The sequence below is a fragment of the Acipenser ruthenus genome, chromosome 17 (assembly GCF_902713425.1).
Source record: "Acipenser ruthenus chromosome 17, fAciRut3.2 maternal haplotype, whole genome shotgun sequence".
Lineage (NCBI taxonomy): Eukaryota > Metazoa > Chordata > Actinopteri > Acipenseriformes > Acipenseridae > Acipenser > Acipenser ruthenus.
In genome coordinates, this window is record NC_081205.1 from 23,055,725 (window position 1) to 23,075,010 (window position 19,286).

Below are 19,286 nucleotides of genomic sequence, written 5' to 3' on the forward strand. Positions count from 1 at the left end.
TTGTGGTTTTAGCCTAAAAGTTACTGCCATGCAAGCATCTGCTAATTATCCCACTATCTAAGTCTGTCAAATCCAAGACTTGCAACTGGGAGATGCAGTGTTTATGTAGTATATAATGAAACATTTTGTACCCATCCCCAGTGGGTACAGATCAATGGCAACAGGAGCATTTTTTTCTTGGGATCCAGCACCAAAGGTGTTCTGGGAATGGTCAGAAACCTGGAATGTCTCACTAGATACACGCTGAAAGGGTATTGGATGTGCTTCTGCTGGGTAAGCAATTCTACTGAGCATGTTGCTTAAGCGTGAGCACCTGGATTGATCATTACCCAGGGTCTAATGTGTGAGGAGACTCATTGAGAGAATTTACTTCTTACTGTGATCCTTGGATTTAGTCTGCGGCAGGGATTTCTGTCGATGGGGAAGCGACCAGGGAATTAAAGGGAGAGATGGAATCAGGGAAGGTAAGAAGTAAAGATATAGATTTATATATAGATATGAGAGAGAGATGGTCTGTGATTTTTGTAACAGGATTTATTTTCTCAAACTAGCTCAGATTTGGTACTTAACACATGGAACTTGGAAGCCTTTGATTTCAAAGTTAGACTCCCACCTAAATCCAGATTTATTAAAATAGTACAAAATACACTTGCTTTCAAGACCACAAAGGTCTCTTCTTCAGGTGAGAAGTGGAAACTGTAGTAAAGAGTTCCTCTGACAGGTCAGTCCAGAGTTCATATCTAGGTCATCCTATTAAAATGTATCACCAAAAAAAAAAATTAATTGTCATATATGGACCAGCATGGCTAACCTTATTTTCAAATAAACTTTTAATTTCTGTTGGAATTCCGTGTAGTTGTCCAATCCTGAAAGAAAAAATCAAGTGTTGGCGAAAAATGCCAGTGTATATACCTGTTTGTTTGTCATTTTTATATTGTCTCTTTGCTCTGACATGTATTGCATTGTGCAAGGTATCTTCATAATCTAGCCCTCTACAGTATGAATATACTATAAGGTTTATTTGAAGACCAGCAGTTTTCTATGGCTAACTTTGTACTGTAGGAAGAGTCTTCCACTTGAGGTCATTGTAGATGAAAAAAGGGTTGGAACAACCATCAATTATGTGAAATATCAATAACAAAATCAATAATCATATTTGAATTGTTATAGAAGTGTTTATGGTTTTTAAAAAAGAAACATTATAGCTTATATTTTAAAGACTAGAATAGGAATATGTGACTTTTTCAATGTTTGATTTTCATAATTCTTATTTTAGAACAGAAAGAACTAACCACAGATTTTGACATCCCAAATTAGTAACAGATAGAATGCATGTTAAACACTTTTGTCATTGGATGGAAAATGTCCTGGTGTTAATCACTGAGGAATTGTCATGTAGGCCCCCAGAACAATTTAAACACATTGTTGTCTCGTCTTTCAATATACAGCCTCCATGCTGGACTAATATTTTGTCTAGCCCTGTGTATATTAACCAGGACACCAACTATATACAGTCTAACTTCATTATAACGACCCCCCCCCCCCCCCACTTGGACCTGGAGAACTGTTCGTTATATCAGGTTGTTCACTATAATAGGGTTTGGCAATTTGCTGTATCAGAATAATGAAGAAACGCCCAAATTGAATTGAACATCTTTATACACTATACAGTAGTTCTTTCAAGACAACGTCACATTGATCCATATTTAAACTGTATATTTCAAAGAAAACAGTACAGAAATAAAAAAATACACTTACATGCTGAATACAGTAATTACGTGCCCTTTCTCTTGAAAAACATATCCAGCGTAGATTGCTTCATATTTTTTGTGCTTTTCTCAATGCACACTGTTTCAATCTTGTTACCTCCTCACCCCTGTTGCCATGGTTGCAGTTTGTGTAAAGATGGCAACGGTTGCATACGTCACACATGATTCGCACTACAATAGGTTATCTATGAATCAGCCTTATCTTCGAATTAGCCTACCAAGGTCTTTGTTTTCACTGAGAGAATAACACATTCATACTGGAGAAAGTTCAGTGTCAGTCACTACCGATCGTTCTAATAGGGCTAACTTCCATTGAGAAATGTTTCTTGCTGCTTGGATCATTAAAAAAGGGGGTTTGTTATAGTGAAGTTAGACTGTATGTTCTATTAGAAACATCCTTTAAAAAATAATGATTTCAAAGCTGATTTTGAGTGACAATGTTTGAATGGAGCTTAGCTTCATTTAATTAGTCACACACACCTTTACAAACACTTTGAAGGTTTTCAGTTCTGTCTGGATCTGTCTGTAGGACATTCCATTCCATTGCCTCAAGTCATTTTTAAGTTGGTGTAACTGGGCAAAGGTTTGAGACGCACAATAAAGCGAGCGTCTTAACCAGCATGCAAAAGACCCCGGCTCGCCTGCATTTGTGGTTTTCAAGCTTTTGAACTCATCTTGACGATAAGGGACAGAATTCATAATGGCAGTGAATCGCACATTAATACCCATTACATTGGGCTGGTCCATAAAGTTTTTTTACATATAGTTTTCTGTGTTGAAAATACCAGCTCTGCATCTTTCCAGTAAAATACCCACAATCCCCTTTTCCTCTGTTATAAACTGAATATGATTGTGGAACTTTAAATACGCCTGCGACTTTTTAAATAGTGTATCCAGTACCCAATTATGTTGCTCTTCAGACTGTCCTAGTAAGGAAGAGCTACAGCAGAAATCAAATAAATGTATATAGTAGTTGCTAAGCAAAGATGGAATGCAGTATAGAATGAAGAGCACAAGAAATGACACACTGTTCATCTGTGCTGTAAGGGGGTTAAAGCAGCAGTTGCACATCATTCCTTTTTTCTTTTTTTAAACCTACAGGAAACTGAACAGAAACATTTAAACGAGGCCTTCTCAATATCTATATTTCTCTTTTACTATTAAGCTGTAGAGGAAGTTATTTTTCCACAGGTGCTCCTGTGGTGGAGTACATTCTGAAAAGCACATGGATATTTTGCGTAGCGCAGGATGTTAAGCACACACTGACTGACCCTTTTAATTTCATTTAACATTCTGAAAATCTACAGGTAACTTACACAAGCAATCTAGAAAAAAAAACTAATAGAGATTTAATAAAAATGTGCCTGAGGACTGCATCATGATGAACAAGCAAAGCAATTTACATTCAACACCTAAACAGCCGAGTATTGATATGGGAGGCAGTTGAAACCAGCAAGGGTGCATTGTGGAGGATGTAGTTTCTTAACAGGTGCTTTTCCAGTGCTGGCATTTAAGGATGTAAATAATAATACATCTATCTATGCTGAAAATGGACCGGAATGCCATTGAGTCAGTTTGTGTTTGCAATGCAATATGATTATTATTATTTATTTCTTAGCAGACGCCCTTATCCAGGGCGACTTACAATTGTTACAAGATATCACATTATACATTATTTCACATTATACAGATATCACATTATTTTACATACAATTACCCATTTATACAGTTGGGTTTTTACTGGAGCAATCTAGGTAAAGTACCTTGCTCAAGGGTACAACAGCAGTGTCCCCCACTGGGGATTGAACCCACAACCCTCCGGTCAAGAGTCCAGAGCCCTAACCACTGCTCCACACTGCTGCCCTAGAGAAAAAGCAACTTGGAGATTCGAAGTTTATTAGTAATAATTAAACTGTGGAGTTCACAGGTATAAAGGTAGTGGCGTTCTCTGTGAATTCTCCACAAGCTTGTGCTGAGTGAGCATTATTGAAGTGGATAGAGCATTGGTATGGTATTCCTCCGTGTGAGCGAAAAGAGGTGAAGAAAACAACCTTCACATTTAAAGCTTTGTTCCCAGGGCCTTTGTAGGATTAACACAAATACATATTTGTGTATCTACTTCCATATACTGGTTATTGCTTTTGTCAAGTACCCAATTACGTAATTGTCATATAACTTTGTAGTGCTTGTGCAACAATTTTTGCATTAACTACTCATGCCACTCTAAGATCAAAGTATCCAAGACAGCATATTGTCTACATTCATTTAAACACAACTTCTTTTTTTTTCTTCCACTAATTACACCAGTAAATGCAGAGGCCTCCTGCAGTTAATGTTGCCAGACAGACCTTGTTGTTGCAGGCAAATGAAAGGCAGCTTTGTGTGTGTGGAGCTGAAGACTGGTTGGTTTATTTTGAAGTTTACAATGCGTTAATGGAATGATAAATAGTGTTGGCTTTGAATGAAAGCATTTGTGACTGAGCGATAATGGGGAGGCCTTTGTTTCTTTTTTGGCTATTGAGATGAATTAGGATTTTAGCTTCTGGAGACTAATTTACTTAATAAACACACTTAAGGAAATGTAAATTATGAACTGTCTGCCTCTTAAAAATTATTACAAAAGCATTTTAGTTTTAATCTGGTCTTGCAAGTTATATACACTTATTCACATAAATTTCTTACCTATTGGAGAGACTGGAGAAAGTACACCAGAAACACATCAACTAGAATTACTTCATTATGTTGAAATGCTGAAAAGTGCGATACTTTTGTAGGTTTTGGAAATGTGTGTTTCAAGCATGGAACACCAGGAAAGAGGTAGGCCAGTGCCAGTTTGGTACAAGGCTGTGTGGTCCAGTGGTTAAAGAAAAGGGCTTGTAACCAGGAAGTCCCTTGCTTTAGTCCTTAAGATGATAGCACTGAGCTTGAAAAGTATTTTAAAACAAAAGTGTATATATATAATTCAAATCCCACCTCAGCCACTGACTCATTGTGTGACCCTGAGCAAGCCACTTAACCTCCTTGTGCTCCGTCTTTCGGGTTAGACGTAATTGTAAATGACTCTGCAGCTGATGCATAGTTCACACACCCTAGTCTCTGTAAGTCGCCTTGGATAAAGGCATCTGCTAAGTAAATAAAGAATAATAATATAATTTACATTGTTCCATGGGTTAAAATTATTATTATTATTATTATTATTATTATTATTATTATTATTATTATCATCATCTTTATTTTTATATAGCACCTTTCATAGTGGACCACCATCACAAAGCACTTTACAGAGGTAAGCTGTGAACTATATGCAGAGTCACTTACAAGAGGACACTGATTTAACATCTCATCCGCAGGAGGAAAAGTGACTTGCTCAGGGTCACACAGTGAGTCAGTCAGTGGCAGAGGTGGGATTTGAACCGGTGACCTTCTGGTTACAAGCCCTGGACTTTTAACCATTGGACCACACTGCCTCTTTGCATCAAATTTAAAAAAACAAATTGAAGAATCATTATCTTACTGAGACAGAAATACACTTTCTTGTAATCCTGTTGTGTTACGTCATGCTTAACTATAACTTCAGAACAAATAACAGAGATACAATGAAAAGTATAAAGAAAAATGTCAACAAGAGAGCACAAAGCTTACATCGGTGCTTCTCCAGGAATGTCAGAAGTGCATTATTAGGAATTTCGCGCAGTTTGTTTTTTACTGAGCATTTTTTATAAAGATAAATTATAAATAACAGAATAAAGTTGAGAGCTACACATCTCCAGACTTGCGTTAATAAAACCACTGAAATGTCAGCAGCAAGATGAACTCTGTACGCAGCTAAATCAATAAAGCTTTCGCTTTAGTCCTTAAGATGATAGCACTGAGCTTGAAAGTATTTTAAAACAAAGGTGTATATATATAATTCAAATCTCACCTCCGCCACTGACTCATTGTGTGACCCTGAGTAAGTCACTTAACCTCCTTGTGCTCCGTCTTTCGGGTGAGACGTAATTGTAAGTGACTCTGCAGCTGATGCATAGTTCACACACCCTAGTCTCTGTAAGTCGACTTGGATAAAGGCGTCTGCTAAATAAACTAATAATAATAATAATAATTGCAGTACAAAAAATGAATTGGAGTTAAGAATTGTACATCTTTTACTATACATATTTTGTTTTTAACTTGAAAATATTAGTTAAGCTAACTGCACAAAACACATATTAATATAGAATTAAAAAAATAAACCTTAATGGATTTAGTAGTGATAGCCTATTGGCACAACTTTTGTACAGCAGATTCACAGATCTCCTTTGTGCTACGAAGGAATCGTAATGGAAAAATTGAACAATTAATTACATTTAACCATCCTCAGAGATGACAAGTAGAACACTCCAATTACACCTGGTGTAAACCCAGATGGCCACGATTAGGTATGTAAAAATTGAAAGTTTCTGTAAAAAGTCGTAAACACCCTTGTTAATGTATTGCACTTTTAATTAATAGCATGGTTCTCGTGATGTGTGACAGCCAAAATATTAGCATAATCCCTCCTTAATTACCATAAACTGCCACCCACTGGCGCAGTACTTAAACATTTGTGTAAACTCACGCCCTGGTGAAAAAGGACAGGGTCGAATTTGATTTACTTTTTTGTTTTTCATGAATAATAGTGCCACAATCCTACTGTGCTACCTTTTTTTGTTGTAAACGTAACCAATGTTATGCATTGTATTTATAGCAGTTATCCGGGACTCTGATGCTGGCTGTCTTCACGGCTGTTCTGGGATCATTTCAGTATGGCTATAGCCTTGGAGTCATCAATGCACCTCAAAAGGTACTGTAAGCATATACAAACACCTTTTAAATGGGAGAGTCTCATGGACTGTGTGTTAGTTTGTTCACTGTTCATGATTGCTTTGAAGGCCTAAACTCTAAAATCAGACACTGTATATCATTGAGACCCAGGATGTATCCTTTATATATTGCATTGTATGTCAATTGGAATCTCTCTGCCATTCACTTTCCAAATCATCTTATACTGCATTAAAACAATACATGGTTTGGATAAATAAACGTCATAAAGAATCCATTGATGGCATAGCGATAGTGGCATGTCGCAGAGTACCGAGGTGTGCAGTGCACTTGGTGCTTAGTGAACTTGACACTCACGGTATTCGGTACATAGCGCCTTGGTGCGCTCGGTGCTTAGTGCACTCTGTGCACGTGGTACTCGGTGGATAGCGCCTCTGTGCATTCAGTACACACAGTGCTCGTTGTGCTCAGTGCTTAGTGCATTCAGTGTGCATGGTGCTCGGTGCAAAATAATAATAATACAATGAGGTATGTCTTTGCTAAAGTTCACAAAGCAAAATTCCAGTCACTTTTTTGGTCACAGAATGCATATAAAATGACACAATCTTAATTAATTGTTAGTAATTTACTTTACACATCTTAAATAATAAATAGTGAGAAAACTAAACAAAAAAGACCTTTTTTTCGCAAGCGTGAAATAACTTGTGTGTTCAGAGTGCAGACTACAGGGAAAGAAAGGCAGCGTGATGTTAAAGAACTCACACATTCAAACAACCGGAGCGCAAAGAAATCCAGACCAGTAAAGTACCTTATTACTAATTAGATTAAATCAATTTACTCTGTATTTCTTGATGTTCATTAGTCTGAATTTGATAATCTGAGTCAATATGGAGGCTAGGGTTATCACTATTAACTGCTGTTTGGGTATGAGCTACTCTCTCAAAGCTCCACTGTGCAAAGTTTATTTATTCTTGTTATTTATTTTATTTGTTTTTTGTTATTTACTTCTGCGCAGGATAGGATTTCTGAGCATCTATATTTAAATAAAATTTCTTTCAGTGTTGTCTTTTGGTTTTGCAGATTATAGAAACACACTATGGGCGGGTTCTAAACGTGCTGCAGAATGACTCCCTCCTGAATGGTAAGGAGGCTCAAGAGCTCCACCCATCCGTCACAATGTACTGGTCCCTGTCTGTGTCCGTCTTCTCCGTTGGAGGCATGGTCTCCTCCTTACTGGTGGGATGGGTTGGAGACAGCCTGGGAAGGTACAGTAGAGTTTTTTAATTTTTTTTTATAAAAGAGCCTGTAAAGGCAGTTTTAGGGAGTTGAATACGTTCAAATGGTCTTTTATTAAGAATGAATTGCTAGATAATTGACCACGGCAACAGGCAAGGTGACCTGGGGGCCCCGAACGAAAGACAAGGTCAGTTATCTACAAGTATCTGCCACTGCAAAGGGTATTAATGTTAAACCCATCAATTGTACATGAAGATGTTTTTAAATTTATATTAAAATTCAATTTTTGGTCTGGATCAGACTTTTTGGTGTTTATTTTGCCATTTAATGCAAGTTTCAAGCATAATAACCATTGAATTGGTTTTTTTATATATATTAAATTTAAATTCTCAATTACATATTTTAAATATCAATTTACACACACAGTAGCAATATTTATTTGTATTTTTCTCTTTATGAAAAAGCCCTTTTAATAATCTCTTACTGTTAATCCAGCCTGTGTTTTCCTGGGTAATTATAAAATGCAGTGCACAAAAGCAGCATTATACACTTTAGAGCATGATACATCATTGCTTGAGATAGGCTTGATCTCTGGAAGTGTGCATTGTGTGTGTTGCTTTTAGCTGTCTTGTTGTTGCAGGGCAGCATGTTTAAACATGATGAGCTCTGGATGTGTTGCAGGATAAAGGGCATGTTAGCTGTGAACATTCTGGCAGTGGTGGGAGGCCTGTTGATGGGTTTGGCCAAAATGGGGCCTGCACACATCCTGGTCATTGCAGGAAGAGCTGTAATTGGGTTTTACTGTGGTAAGCATTTTACATTACTGACGAAAATGTGCAAGTCGGACATATTCACCTGCTACAAGAAAGGAAAAACCCATTAAGTAAAAACACAGACATTTATTCATGGGGCTTATGAGAAGTCTGAAGTTTCTTTATTTGTATTTTTTTCCCTTTTAGAAAAAACATGTATATATTTTTATTTATTCCACCAAAATTTTCAAATGTCTGTAAAATCAGCACCATTGCACGAAAAGTTACAAAACTTGGTAGGTTGTTAGAGGCCTATGGGAAGTTGTGTGAGAGCGAAAACGAAGGTCAAAGGTCACATGGTTTGGTGGCCATATTGGATTTTTCACAAATATTGGCCAATTTTAAAAAATCCTCTCCGAATCCTCTTATGGTAGAGATGTGAAACCTGGGACACAGACTACCCTTATGTGCTATATTTGGATTTGTTCAAGAGAAGTCGATTGGTCACATGGTTCAGTGGCCATATTGGATTTGTCAAAAATATTCAAACGTCGTCTTCTCTGAAACCATTATGCCGATTTGAAGCAAAGCTTTGCATACAAAGCCTTGGCAAGGTTGTCTATCAAGTTGGTTCAAAGCAAGTCGCTACATAAAAAAAACATGGCTTCCGTGAGCCAATCAAATTTCAGCTATGGTCAAATTGCACATATTTGCACATATTACTTTGCTAAAGCTCAAATGCAAAACTAGCTTATAACTCCTTAGAGTGCAGATAGGGTAATGGTAACTATGGAACACATATAGGAACCCATATATGTTCTATTCAAAAATTGCCTTGACAGTGACCTTTGACCTCTCCTTAAGGTCAAGTGCAAAATTAGCTTATAACTTTACAGAGTGCACATACGGTCATGGTTACTATGGAACACATATAGGAAACCATATGGTGTCTATCCAACTGTATTGGTGGCTATATTGTTTTTGTCAAAAATATTGAAACATCTTCTCAAACCTTTTTGCCAATTGAAGTGAAATTTTGCATACTTAATCTCAGAGAGGTTGTCTGAAGTTTGTTAAAAGAAAAGTTGCTGCATATTATTATTATTAGTAGTAGTATTATTCCTGTTGTCATCTATATCAGAACTATTCAGCATGCTACCAAATGTTAGACAGAAGCTCAAGAAACAATGATGGAATGAAGTTGGATTTAAATTATAGACTACTGGTATACAGTGTAAGAATGAGTTCATTCAGTCCTGGAGATGCTCAAATTGACTGTTCTGTTGTTTGGCGGATGTAGATGTGCTTCCTCAAGCCATAACTTCTAACATCACAACAAAGCAAATTCCGAGGTCAAACTATAACAAAAGACAAGCGCTTTGGCTATTGCCTTCAACAGTGTTGAGTTCAGATTCTAATCTTGTTTTTTTCTAACACAGACCTGGTATGTTTTAAATGTCATTCAACCAATACCCTTCTATTGTTTGCTGTGGTTCAGGGTTGTCTTCTGGACTTGTGCCGATGTACATTGGAGAGATTGCTCCCACAGCCTATCGTGGTGCTTTGGGAACTTTACATCAGCTGGCAATTGCCATTGGTATTTTAATCAGCCAGGTAGGTTTCTGTTGCATGTTGTTCAGGTGTTAATTTTTTATATAGTGCTGAAATACTACATACTTTCTGTTTATGCCTTATAGAAACAACTGGGACATTGAATGAATTAGTTTAAGCTTGATGGCACAGTAATGACTGCTCATGAAAGCATTTCTAATTTGCATGCCTAAGTAAAAACAGCACTGTGATAGTTAAATATAACAGTTCTATTTACACTAGTTATGGAAATGCAATCTCTCTGCTCGTCACGTCAAAATCCATGGTGTCTTGCGATAACATGACAATTTGCAGCTTGTGGAAACAAACACTACAAAGGGTCCCATTAACAGCATAGCGACAGCAGCCCGTTTTTGAGCCGAAAGACTGTTATGGTTGAAGTCAGTTATTTATAAAATCCAGGACATTAAAAAAATAAGTTATATATTACCCCACGCAATATATAACTAAATGGCTAGTTCTCTGCCTATAATGGGGTTATGTTGATGTAGGAAGCTGAATACTGCTTGTATTTGTATTTGGGGTTAGGCTCACTTATGTTTCTTTTAGGTTATTGGTCTGGATTTTCTACTGGGCAATGACATCATGTGGCCAGCGCTCCTGGGCTTGTCAGGGGCACCGTCCATTCTCCAGAGTGTACTGCTCCTGATCTGTCCAGAGAGCCCCCGCTACCTCTACATCAAACTTGGGAAGGAGAAAGAAGCTAAGAAATGTAAGACGAAAGACTAGCCATGAAACTGGAACTGGTGTTTGTAAAAGTTCTTTACATAGTAACTGCAGCATACTAAATATAATGAACTATTTCAGCATTACTGGGTAACCCAAGTAATTGGTGAAGCCATGTAAGCAATGGATAGCAAATGTAACTATCAGTTACAGGGCATATACCCAGCTGTTGTCGTAGTAACCATGCATTTATGCCACGTAAAAGGCCATTTTGTTTTAAATTTAAATTTTTTGAATGCTAACAACTGAGTGACCGTGTAAAGCTGGTACACAGTTTGTTAAGCAGACATCCTTGTAAAATCAACCTATTGCTTTTGTAAAACCTGGACTTTTTTTTTTTTTAAATCAAGGGCATTGATTATATGACATTTACATTACAGTCTATGAGTTTACATTTGGATTGTGTGGTAGTTTAATGATTGTGGATGATTACTCAAGATCCAAGGCATCCAAAGGTATAATGGTTATAGAACCCTGAAACAGAGGTGGGGGGGGGAACAGAGCTCTAATGCAGCTTCCAGATTAAAGGATGATATTCTGCCATTTCTAGTATAAATAATACAATGTGAAATTTGCTTTTTCTTTTTTTGCCCCAGCTTTGAAAAGGCTCAAGGGAGAATATGACGCCACTAAGGACATAGCAGAGATGCAGAAAGAGAAGGAAGAAGCTATGAAAGAAGACAAAGTGTCCCTCCTGCAGCTCATTCGCTCTCCCTCGTACCGGCAGCCCCTGGTTGTCGCCTTGATGCTGCACCTTTCGCAGCAGTTTTCAGGAATCAACGCAGTGAGTTCACTAAACAGTACACTGAAATGAGGGGGCATATAGGAGCCGTCACGCTTATAGTATCTATTTATTCATATCCATGGAGGCGGGAGAAGTAATATATCGATTACTAACATACAGATTTATAATAAACCGTTAACTAGAATATATTCTCATAGCAGTTACTTGGATGTGTTTTGTTTGCTTTGACTATTACTTCCAGTTGCCAAACTACATTTTGGCTAGACCAATCAAAGTGTCTTTGTATTAGTAACTACCAGCATCATCTAGTGCACAGCAGTGTATTTCCAGGAAAACAAAAGGAAGTTTGATACAAAGTGGCAGATCACGTGATGGCACTGGCTTTGTCTTCTAATAAGACACATTGGCTATAAAGACATGTTGTCTATGGCAGACCACCAGAACTTAACTCCTGAACTTAGTTGTAAGCACATTAACACACACACACACACAGACACGCACACTGACACACACTGGCACACACACACACACACACAGACAGTATAAAGGAAAACGTTATTTAAAATGTAAGGGGACATTAAATAAAAACTGAAATTTGAAGCTACAACAGCTTTCCAAATTTAAATGTCCTTGAAATTTGCATTTAATATTGATATAAAATGTACTACATGTTTTCCTTCTTTTCCTAGATTTTGTACTACTCGACCGCTATTTTCACAAGAGCTGGTGTCGGCCAACCTGTTTATGCTACGATTGGAGTCGGTGTCGTCAACGCAATTTTTACCATGGTCTCGGTAAATAAAAACATCATGTTTATATCTGATGCAAATCAAACATTATTTAATAATATCCAGCAAATATTAGACTGTATAGAAAAATAAACATCAGGATATATTGTAATACTGAAAGATTTAAACTCTTTGGCTCTTTTGAAGTCTACTTGAAGACCAAAGTCTTTTTGGAGTCCTAGATTGAAGAAATTGAGAGATGTTTTTCAAAATATTTGTTTCAGTATTACTACATACCCTCCCAGTGTTTTTATTATTATTATTATTATTATTATTATTATTATTATTATTATTATTATTATTATTCCATTGACTGGAATGTGTACATTTTATTTGCTTTTTTTTTTTCTATAATTCAGCATAGGAACATTAGTATTTAATATGGTATTTAAATTGAATTTGAAAGACATACAATTTGCTAATTTTGAAAAAAATGCTTAATGAATTTATTTAATACAAAAAAAAATCAACAACCTTCAATCATCTACATTAATACCAAATATAATGACTGAATCCACAAAACACGTGGTGCAGAATGCTGTCCATGAAGCAGGACTGCACTGCATTGCAGATGCTAAGCATAGTGTACATACTGGAATCAAGTCAACCTTTATCCTGAGAGATGGGCAATATTTACTTGCCATGTCAAGAACAGGCTGGGTAAACCACACACAACAACAATTGTTAAAGGTCCTACTGTTGTGACCACTTACAAGCAAAAGCTTAGTGAGTACTGTTGTCCTGGTCCAAACAGTCCTATAGTGGTTTCATGAGATTTCCTATGGAGTGGCTTCTTTCTGGATTTCATATTTAGGAAAGCTGTCAAATCCTGTTAGGATTTCCAATAATCCAATAGGATTTATTTTCCATATTTGACATGAACCAGCAGGAATAATACAGAGGTAAATGGCCGATGCATTTAGATCGTATAGATTGAAATTGACCCCAAAAGTAATAACAGTAAGCATTAAAAAAATCCACATGTACCTGTGTCACTGTGTAATAGTGTCAGGTCAGTTTTCAATATAACTTGTAGACAGACTTTGTTGTTTTTTGTCTTAGGTCCTCATTGTTGATAAAGCTGGGAGGTGCAATCTTTTTCTCATTGGATTAGCAGGGATGTGTCTTTGTGCTGTAATTATGACAGTGGGCCTGGTCTTCGTGGTAAGTTCTATTGAGTGAGTCTTAATACTGTGTCAATAAAACAGACATTCTGCAGAGAACGTTTTTGTCATAGTATTTGTTTTCCACCTTATAACGAGAATGAAAGTGCTAGTGGAACGGCAATATGGAGCAAATGAGACCCACGAACATACCGCCTTATAACTTGTTCTGTGGTATAAAGGGCCACCTTATAAGTGGTGGACACAGTATAAATCTCTTTTAAATGGCAATGGGTGGTTGTGATGAAGTGGCTCTATGATGAACCTAGTTGCTGAAAATGATTCACCTGATTTTAAAGTATATGGTCAACCTCATGAAGAGCCATCCCGCCTAGTCGTGGATCCTGGTGAACCGTAAGCAAGCTTCTAATACTGCATGTTGAACAGATATCTGACTTTGCAGTACAGGTATCCACCACTTACACCGTCAAGGGTTATTGCGGACAGCTGTTTATATCGGGCAAATAGCATTTGCCATTCCCATGGATTTCAACAACAAAGGCACCGTGTATACCGTGTTAAGCACGCTGTATATTTTGGGCAAACTCAGCTGTTTTTGGATCTCGTTATGTGCCAGTCACATAGATTTAAGTAACAAACACACTGCTTATACTACAATACTCGCACTGCTTTTTATTACGTTCATAGATTTTAATTATATATTTTTTTTATTATAGTGCATGTTTTAAGATTTTTAACTGCATACACGTATGTTTGTTTTGTTTACTGTACTGGTGATTGGGGGACATTTTGAATGTCAGGTTATTGTGTGGGAGTTTATACTGTCCATCGCTTACTGCGTGTGAATCACGTTAACACAAACGCGCCCGTTCTAAGCGATGGCAACTGTACTTCAAATCACATACATAACTCAGAACTTCCTCACTCATTGTTTATTTTCGCATTACCTGTGTAGAATTACTGTGTATCACTATGAAAAAAACAAACAAAAAATAATTTGTCTTCCTGTTTTGCCAGTAATTAAATATGTTGTGTGTGTGTCCCCTCCAGAGCACGTATTCCTGGATGAGCTACATTAGCATGTCGGCCATCTTCCTGTTTGTGTCCTTTTTTGAGATCGGGCCTGGTCCCATCCCATGGTTCATTGTGGCTGAGTTCTTCAGCCAGGGCCCCCGCCCTGCTGCTTTAGCCTTGGCAGGCTGCTGTAACTGGACCTCAAACTTCATTATTGGCATGTGTTTTCCGTACATAGAGGTATGTATGAGGCACCTGTTTATTGATTGTGTTAAACGTCATCCATTACCACAATTACTCAGTCACAAATTTAGACGTAGAACTGACAGCAAACAAGTGAAGTGAATAAACATTTAAGTTTATGCCTTGTATTTAGCTGTTGCTGTGCTGTCCATGGACTTGTGAGGTTATTCTATCCAAACTGTACTGTGTTCTCACAGGAGAACAGGGTTTGTAATCCCAATTAAAGTGAATGCCAGAGAGATGATACTTACCTGACAACCTTAGGGAAAATCATTGAAGTATTTAAGGCTATAGTTAACCCCAACATGTTTTTATTTTTATTTCACAGGCCCTATGTGGAAGTTATGTCTTCATAATCTTTGCCTTGCTGCTTTTTGGCTTTACAATGTTTACATACTTGAGGGTGCCTGAAACAAAAGGGAAGACCTTTGAGGAAATTTCTTCTGAATTCCAACGCCGGAGACACGCTCCACCACCTGGCCCCAAAACAGCCACAGAGATGGAGTTCTTGGAGGGCTCGACAGACGCTTGAGACGCTTTGTTTCTTGTTTCTTAATCCTGTAGCGGACTTGTCGCAAGATGCAGGGTGAGCTGTATCTCAACCTTTCCTGCGTAGCTCAATCCAGAACATCGGTAAAGTCCAAACCAAATAGTTTGTGCAAGGGTTAAATATTCCGTATTCAAAACAGGTACATGTTCCAATACAGGCTACAATAGAATGAATAGCCCTTTTGTAAATTATCAATAATATTACCGATCCAGTTAGATGTGTACAGATCCAGGTCCAGCAGCAAAAGACCCAGTACTTTGCACAGGCATATTCATTCACACCCCCTCGGGACTCCTGAATGGCGCATCCAGTAAAGGCGCTCCACATGGAGTGTAGGATGCGCCCTGTAGCCTGGAGATCTCAGGTTCGAATCCAGGCTATGTCATTGCCGACCGTGACCGGGGGTTCCTAGGGGGCGCCGCACAATTGGCCAAGCGCCGCCCGGGTAGGGAGAGCTTAGGTTGGCAGGGCAATCCACGGTTCACTGCGCACCTGTGGCTGATAGGGAGCCTGCGGGTCTGCAGTGGAGCCATTGAGATCTGTGTTGTCCTCCGGCACTATAGGTCTGATGGCTTCACTATGGATCCGCAGTGTGAAAAATGACGGATTGGCAGGAACATTTTTTGGAGGACGCGTGTTTCAGCCTCCGTTTTCCGAGTCACCGGGGGGGGTTGCAGCGGTGAACCGGGATTAATAACACAATTGCCGATTCTAAATTGGGGAGAAAACTGGGTAAAAAAAAACACACACCCTCACATGGATTGGAGGCGGGGCTAAGCGTCACCACCAAACATTCATTGGTGGATATTTCCTATTAACAAAACAGTAACACATTGCTCCCATTATAGCAATCTTAAACTGGACAGTGTAACTCACTATTTCATTGTCAGTTATGGAGATTTGTATATTCCATGTAAACAAACTTGGTTGAGTTGTGCAACTGTCTGTTACACTATTATTTAAAGACTAATTAGCTTCAAATTACATTTTTGTTGTTGTTGGTGGTGTTTTGTTTTTTATTTATTTATTTTTTATTTTAACTGTCCACTTAAATTTTTTATGTTTTATGGTACTTATAGCAGTTACTTGTTTTGTTTTATTTTTTTTTGTTTTGTTATTTTTTACTTTGAAAATGTAATCCAAAGCTATTTATTCTTGAATTGTATTTATTTGTCCTGAGAGATATTCCCCTTTATTTTAAAACCTCTTCTTTTAAAACTACCTGTATGTATGACAATTAGACTTGTATTAACTGTTTTATAATATATTTTATAACAGTGTATCACTTTGTAATTTTAAAACAAAAATCATATTCAGTATTAGTATTATTATTTTATTTTTTTTATTAAGTACAGTCTGCTGTAAAAGCTTGTATTGCACAGAAGCATTTTGTATGTGCTGCTTCATGAGAACTCTTTTTCCCTGTTGGTACAGAAATTCAACATTATCTAGGTTGTGACTACCTGGCAGAAAGTGTGTTCCAAAGAAGTGTTTTTTGAGAGGCACTTTGTAAACTAGATTAATAATATTAATAATATCTTCATTGATTTTTAAATAATGATTAAACCATCTTAAGTAAGCACTAAACTAATAAAAGTGTTTTACTAGAGGTACTGTATTATTGTTGACTGCAGCAGCCATTTGTTTTGAAATAGAATTGTACAAATGCCACTTTGGGTAATTCTGTGCTTCATATTAGTGATGACGTGTGTTATGAAGTGTTCAATATAAATGTGAAGATGTTGTTCTTAACCATTTCTTGTCTAGTCTTATTATTAATGAAATCATACTTAACTGTTTCTGTGGGGGAAAACTACAATTGAAATACGATTGAAAAAATGAAATAAAAATGAAATCAGCTTATTCTAAAGCCAAACTATACATTCACTTCCTGTACAGCAAATGTTGGAGCCCCCCATGTGGTCCTATAAAGAGTCTTGTGTGTGACTGGTGATTAACATCTACTGCACAGTAGAAGTTCATGTATAGTGAGGTGACTGTGAAAGTCTGTAGCAAAACGGTAGGATTTTACAAATGACAGGTAAGGCTTTTTTGGTATTGTTTGTTACAGCTTTACACTGTTTGTGTATACTTTTCTAATTGTTCTTAGTTCCATATTTATTTATACATGCTTTGGTCATTTCTGTTCCAGTCTTTTTCAGGATTTAAAAGCTGGTATTTTCACTCACAAACTCCAACCGGGCCATTTTTAAAACAGGATATTACTGTTGGAACGTCAAATTCTTGTCTTAATCAGATCCACGCTCAATTAAAAAGGCATTTGGACACAACCAATATGTTTACTTGCACAGTATGGGAAGAGAAGCAGGTGTGCACACAACCCAGATTCAAGGTCTAAACAGTGGGCAGAGATCAGTGTTGCGCAATGGTGTAGAGGTGAAATAAAAGCATTAAGTCCTAGTGTCTCTTCTGATTGACAAAAGGCACATGCATCAATACCTACCAACTTACAAGCAAGATAGAGAGCTTTCTTTTCAACATTGCTGGTGTTGACATGTGAACAGCTTTATCAGAAACACTGTTTTTTCTTATTAGCCTTTTCCTTAGACTCTGGACATCGATTTTGAATTTCATTAATGGGATATTCAAGCTTGAAAACCTTTTATCACCAGAAGTTACAGTTTAACTAAAGGCTTGCTAAATAATGCGTTTTGCAGACATGGCGTGATGAAAAACATGGCATTTATTCTCAGCACAGAATAATAAACCCTGGTTTTGAAGAGACTGTCACTGTCCACTAGTACAGTCTGTACCTGCCTTCCAAAATAGTCCACAAGCGTAGTGGACACTGCAGTGGATATTTCATCACCTTGTACTGTGCAGTAAAACTCGAGTTTTACTATTTGAAATATTGAACCTGAACTCTACCTAGCAGCTGGCTGAGTTGTTATATAAATTTGTATATATACGATCAGTTGCTAGGCCTCCTGTAATATGTCATACCTTTCCATCAGCATCTTAAAATTACTGTTGTTACTTTCTGAGACGTATGGATTAAATACAGTGAGTTTTATTTCAACACCATTTAATGAAAATGTTTCAAAGTTATCACTAGACAACCCTGGGGATTTTACAGTCCAAGAGTCATTTTGTTACTTCCTAATTAACCTCCACATACAAATGTCCACTAAACATGGACACAATAGGGAATGAAGATCTAAACCAGTGGTGGCTAATACATCATCACTGGTGGATAGCAACACACTTCTGTTGGATATTTGGACAAGTCTGAACATGTGATCTCTTTCATGCATTAAAGTATCCAGAAGCCTACAACAGTTTTGAGAAAAGCTGATTTGCACATAAGCAATAAGAATCTGTGACTAGCAGAGCTTGAGAGAGTGTGTGTTCTAGAATACAGTAACTGTTTGTCAGTCAGTGATACGAGCCTCTTCTAGTTCAGTAAATTGCCTACCCAGAAATCCAGCTTTTGTATATATAAATAATGGCCATTTGTTGTCCCACATTACCAATGTGAAACTAAGTTTTGGCAACAACTAACTTGAAGTCTAAAGCTTGCACAAAGCTTTCATATCGAAATTCTGAGGCAGATCTATAGAGTGTTGTAACCTCTTGACCTGAAACATGTAAAAGTTTGGGTGTCGGAACAGAACAGCCATCCTCATTCCAATGGAATTGTCTCTAGAAATATAGAATAAGTCCGATAGGTCACATTGTCACATGATTTAAATGGAATGAGGAAGTCTATTCATTTCCAGGATTTAGAATTCTCCAGACAAGCACTACATTAACGCAAATGTTCAGCTGGTAGGGAGAGTAGTGCTTTATTATTTACACTCGATCCACATGAACTCTGTCTACTAGGGTAATGTTTGTGTTTTGATGGCCAAAACTAGCACTCTGTTAATTTTTAACTGCTTAGAAGAAATCAAAAATAAATTAATCA

General features: G+C 37.4%; 1 protein-coding gene across 1 annotated transcript; it reads left to right on the forward strand.

Moving 5' to 3' along the window:
• The first annotated feature begins 371 nt into the window (after window positions 1-371).
• LOC117423539 (solute carrier family 2, facilitated glucose transporter member 2-like) lies at window positions 372-16,606 on the forward strand. The gene is made up of 11 exons (XM_034039493.3): window positions 372-464; window positions 6,496-6,591; window positions 7,650-7,834; window positions 8,487-8,611; window positions 10,056-10,171; window positions 10,718-10,880; window positions 11,491-11,678; window positions 12,329-12,433; window positions 13,490-13,591; window positions 14,602-14,805; window positions 15,137-16,606. Exons 1-11 carry the CDS (start codon window positions 450-452, stop codon window positions 15,338-15,340), a joined length of 1,503 nt encoding a protein of 500 aa, XP_033895384.3. The 5' UTR covers window positions 372-449; the 3' UTR covers window positions 15,341-16,606.
• Window positions 16,607-19,286: the final 2,680 nt, after the last annotated feature.

Coding starts and splice junctions, on each gene's coding strand:
- LOC117423539 (XM_034039493.3), top strand. Junction 13,592..14,601: donor CAGTGGGCCTGGTCTTCGTG/GTAAGTTCTATT, acceptor TGTCCCCTCCAG/AGCACGTATTCCTGGATGAG. Junction 14,806..15,136: donor TGTGTTTTCCGTACATAGAG/GTATGTATGAGG, acceptor TTTATTTCACAG/GCCCTATGTGGAAGTTATGT.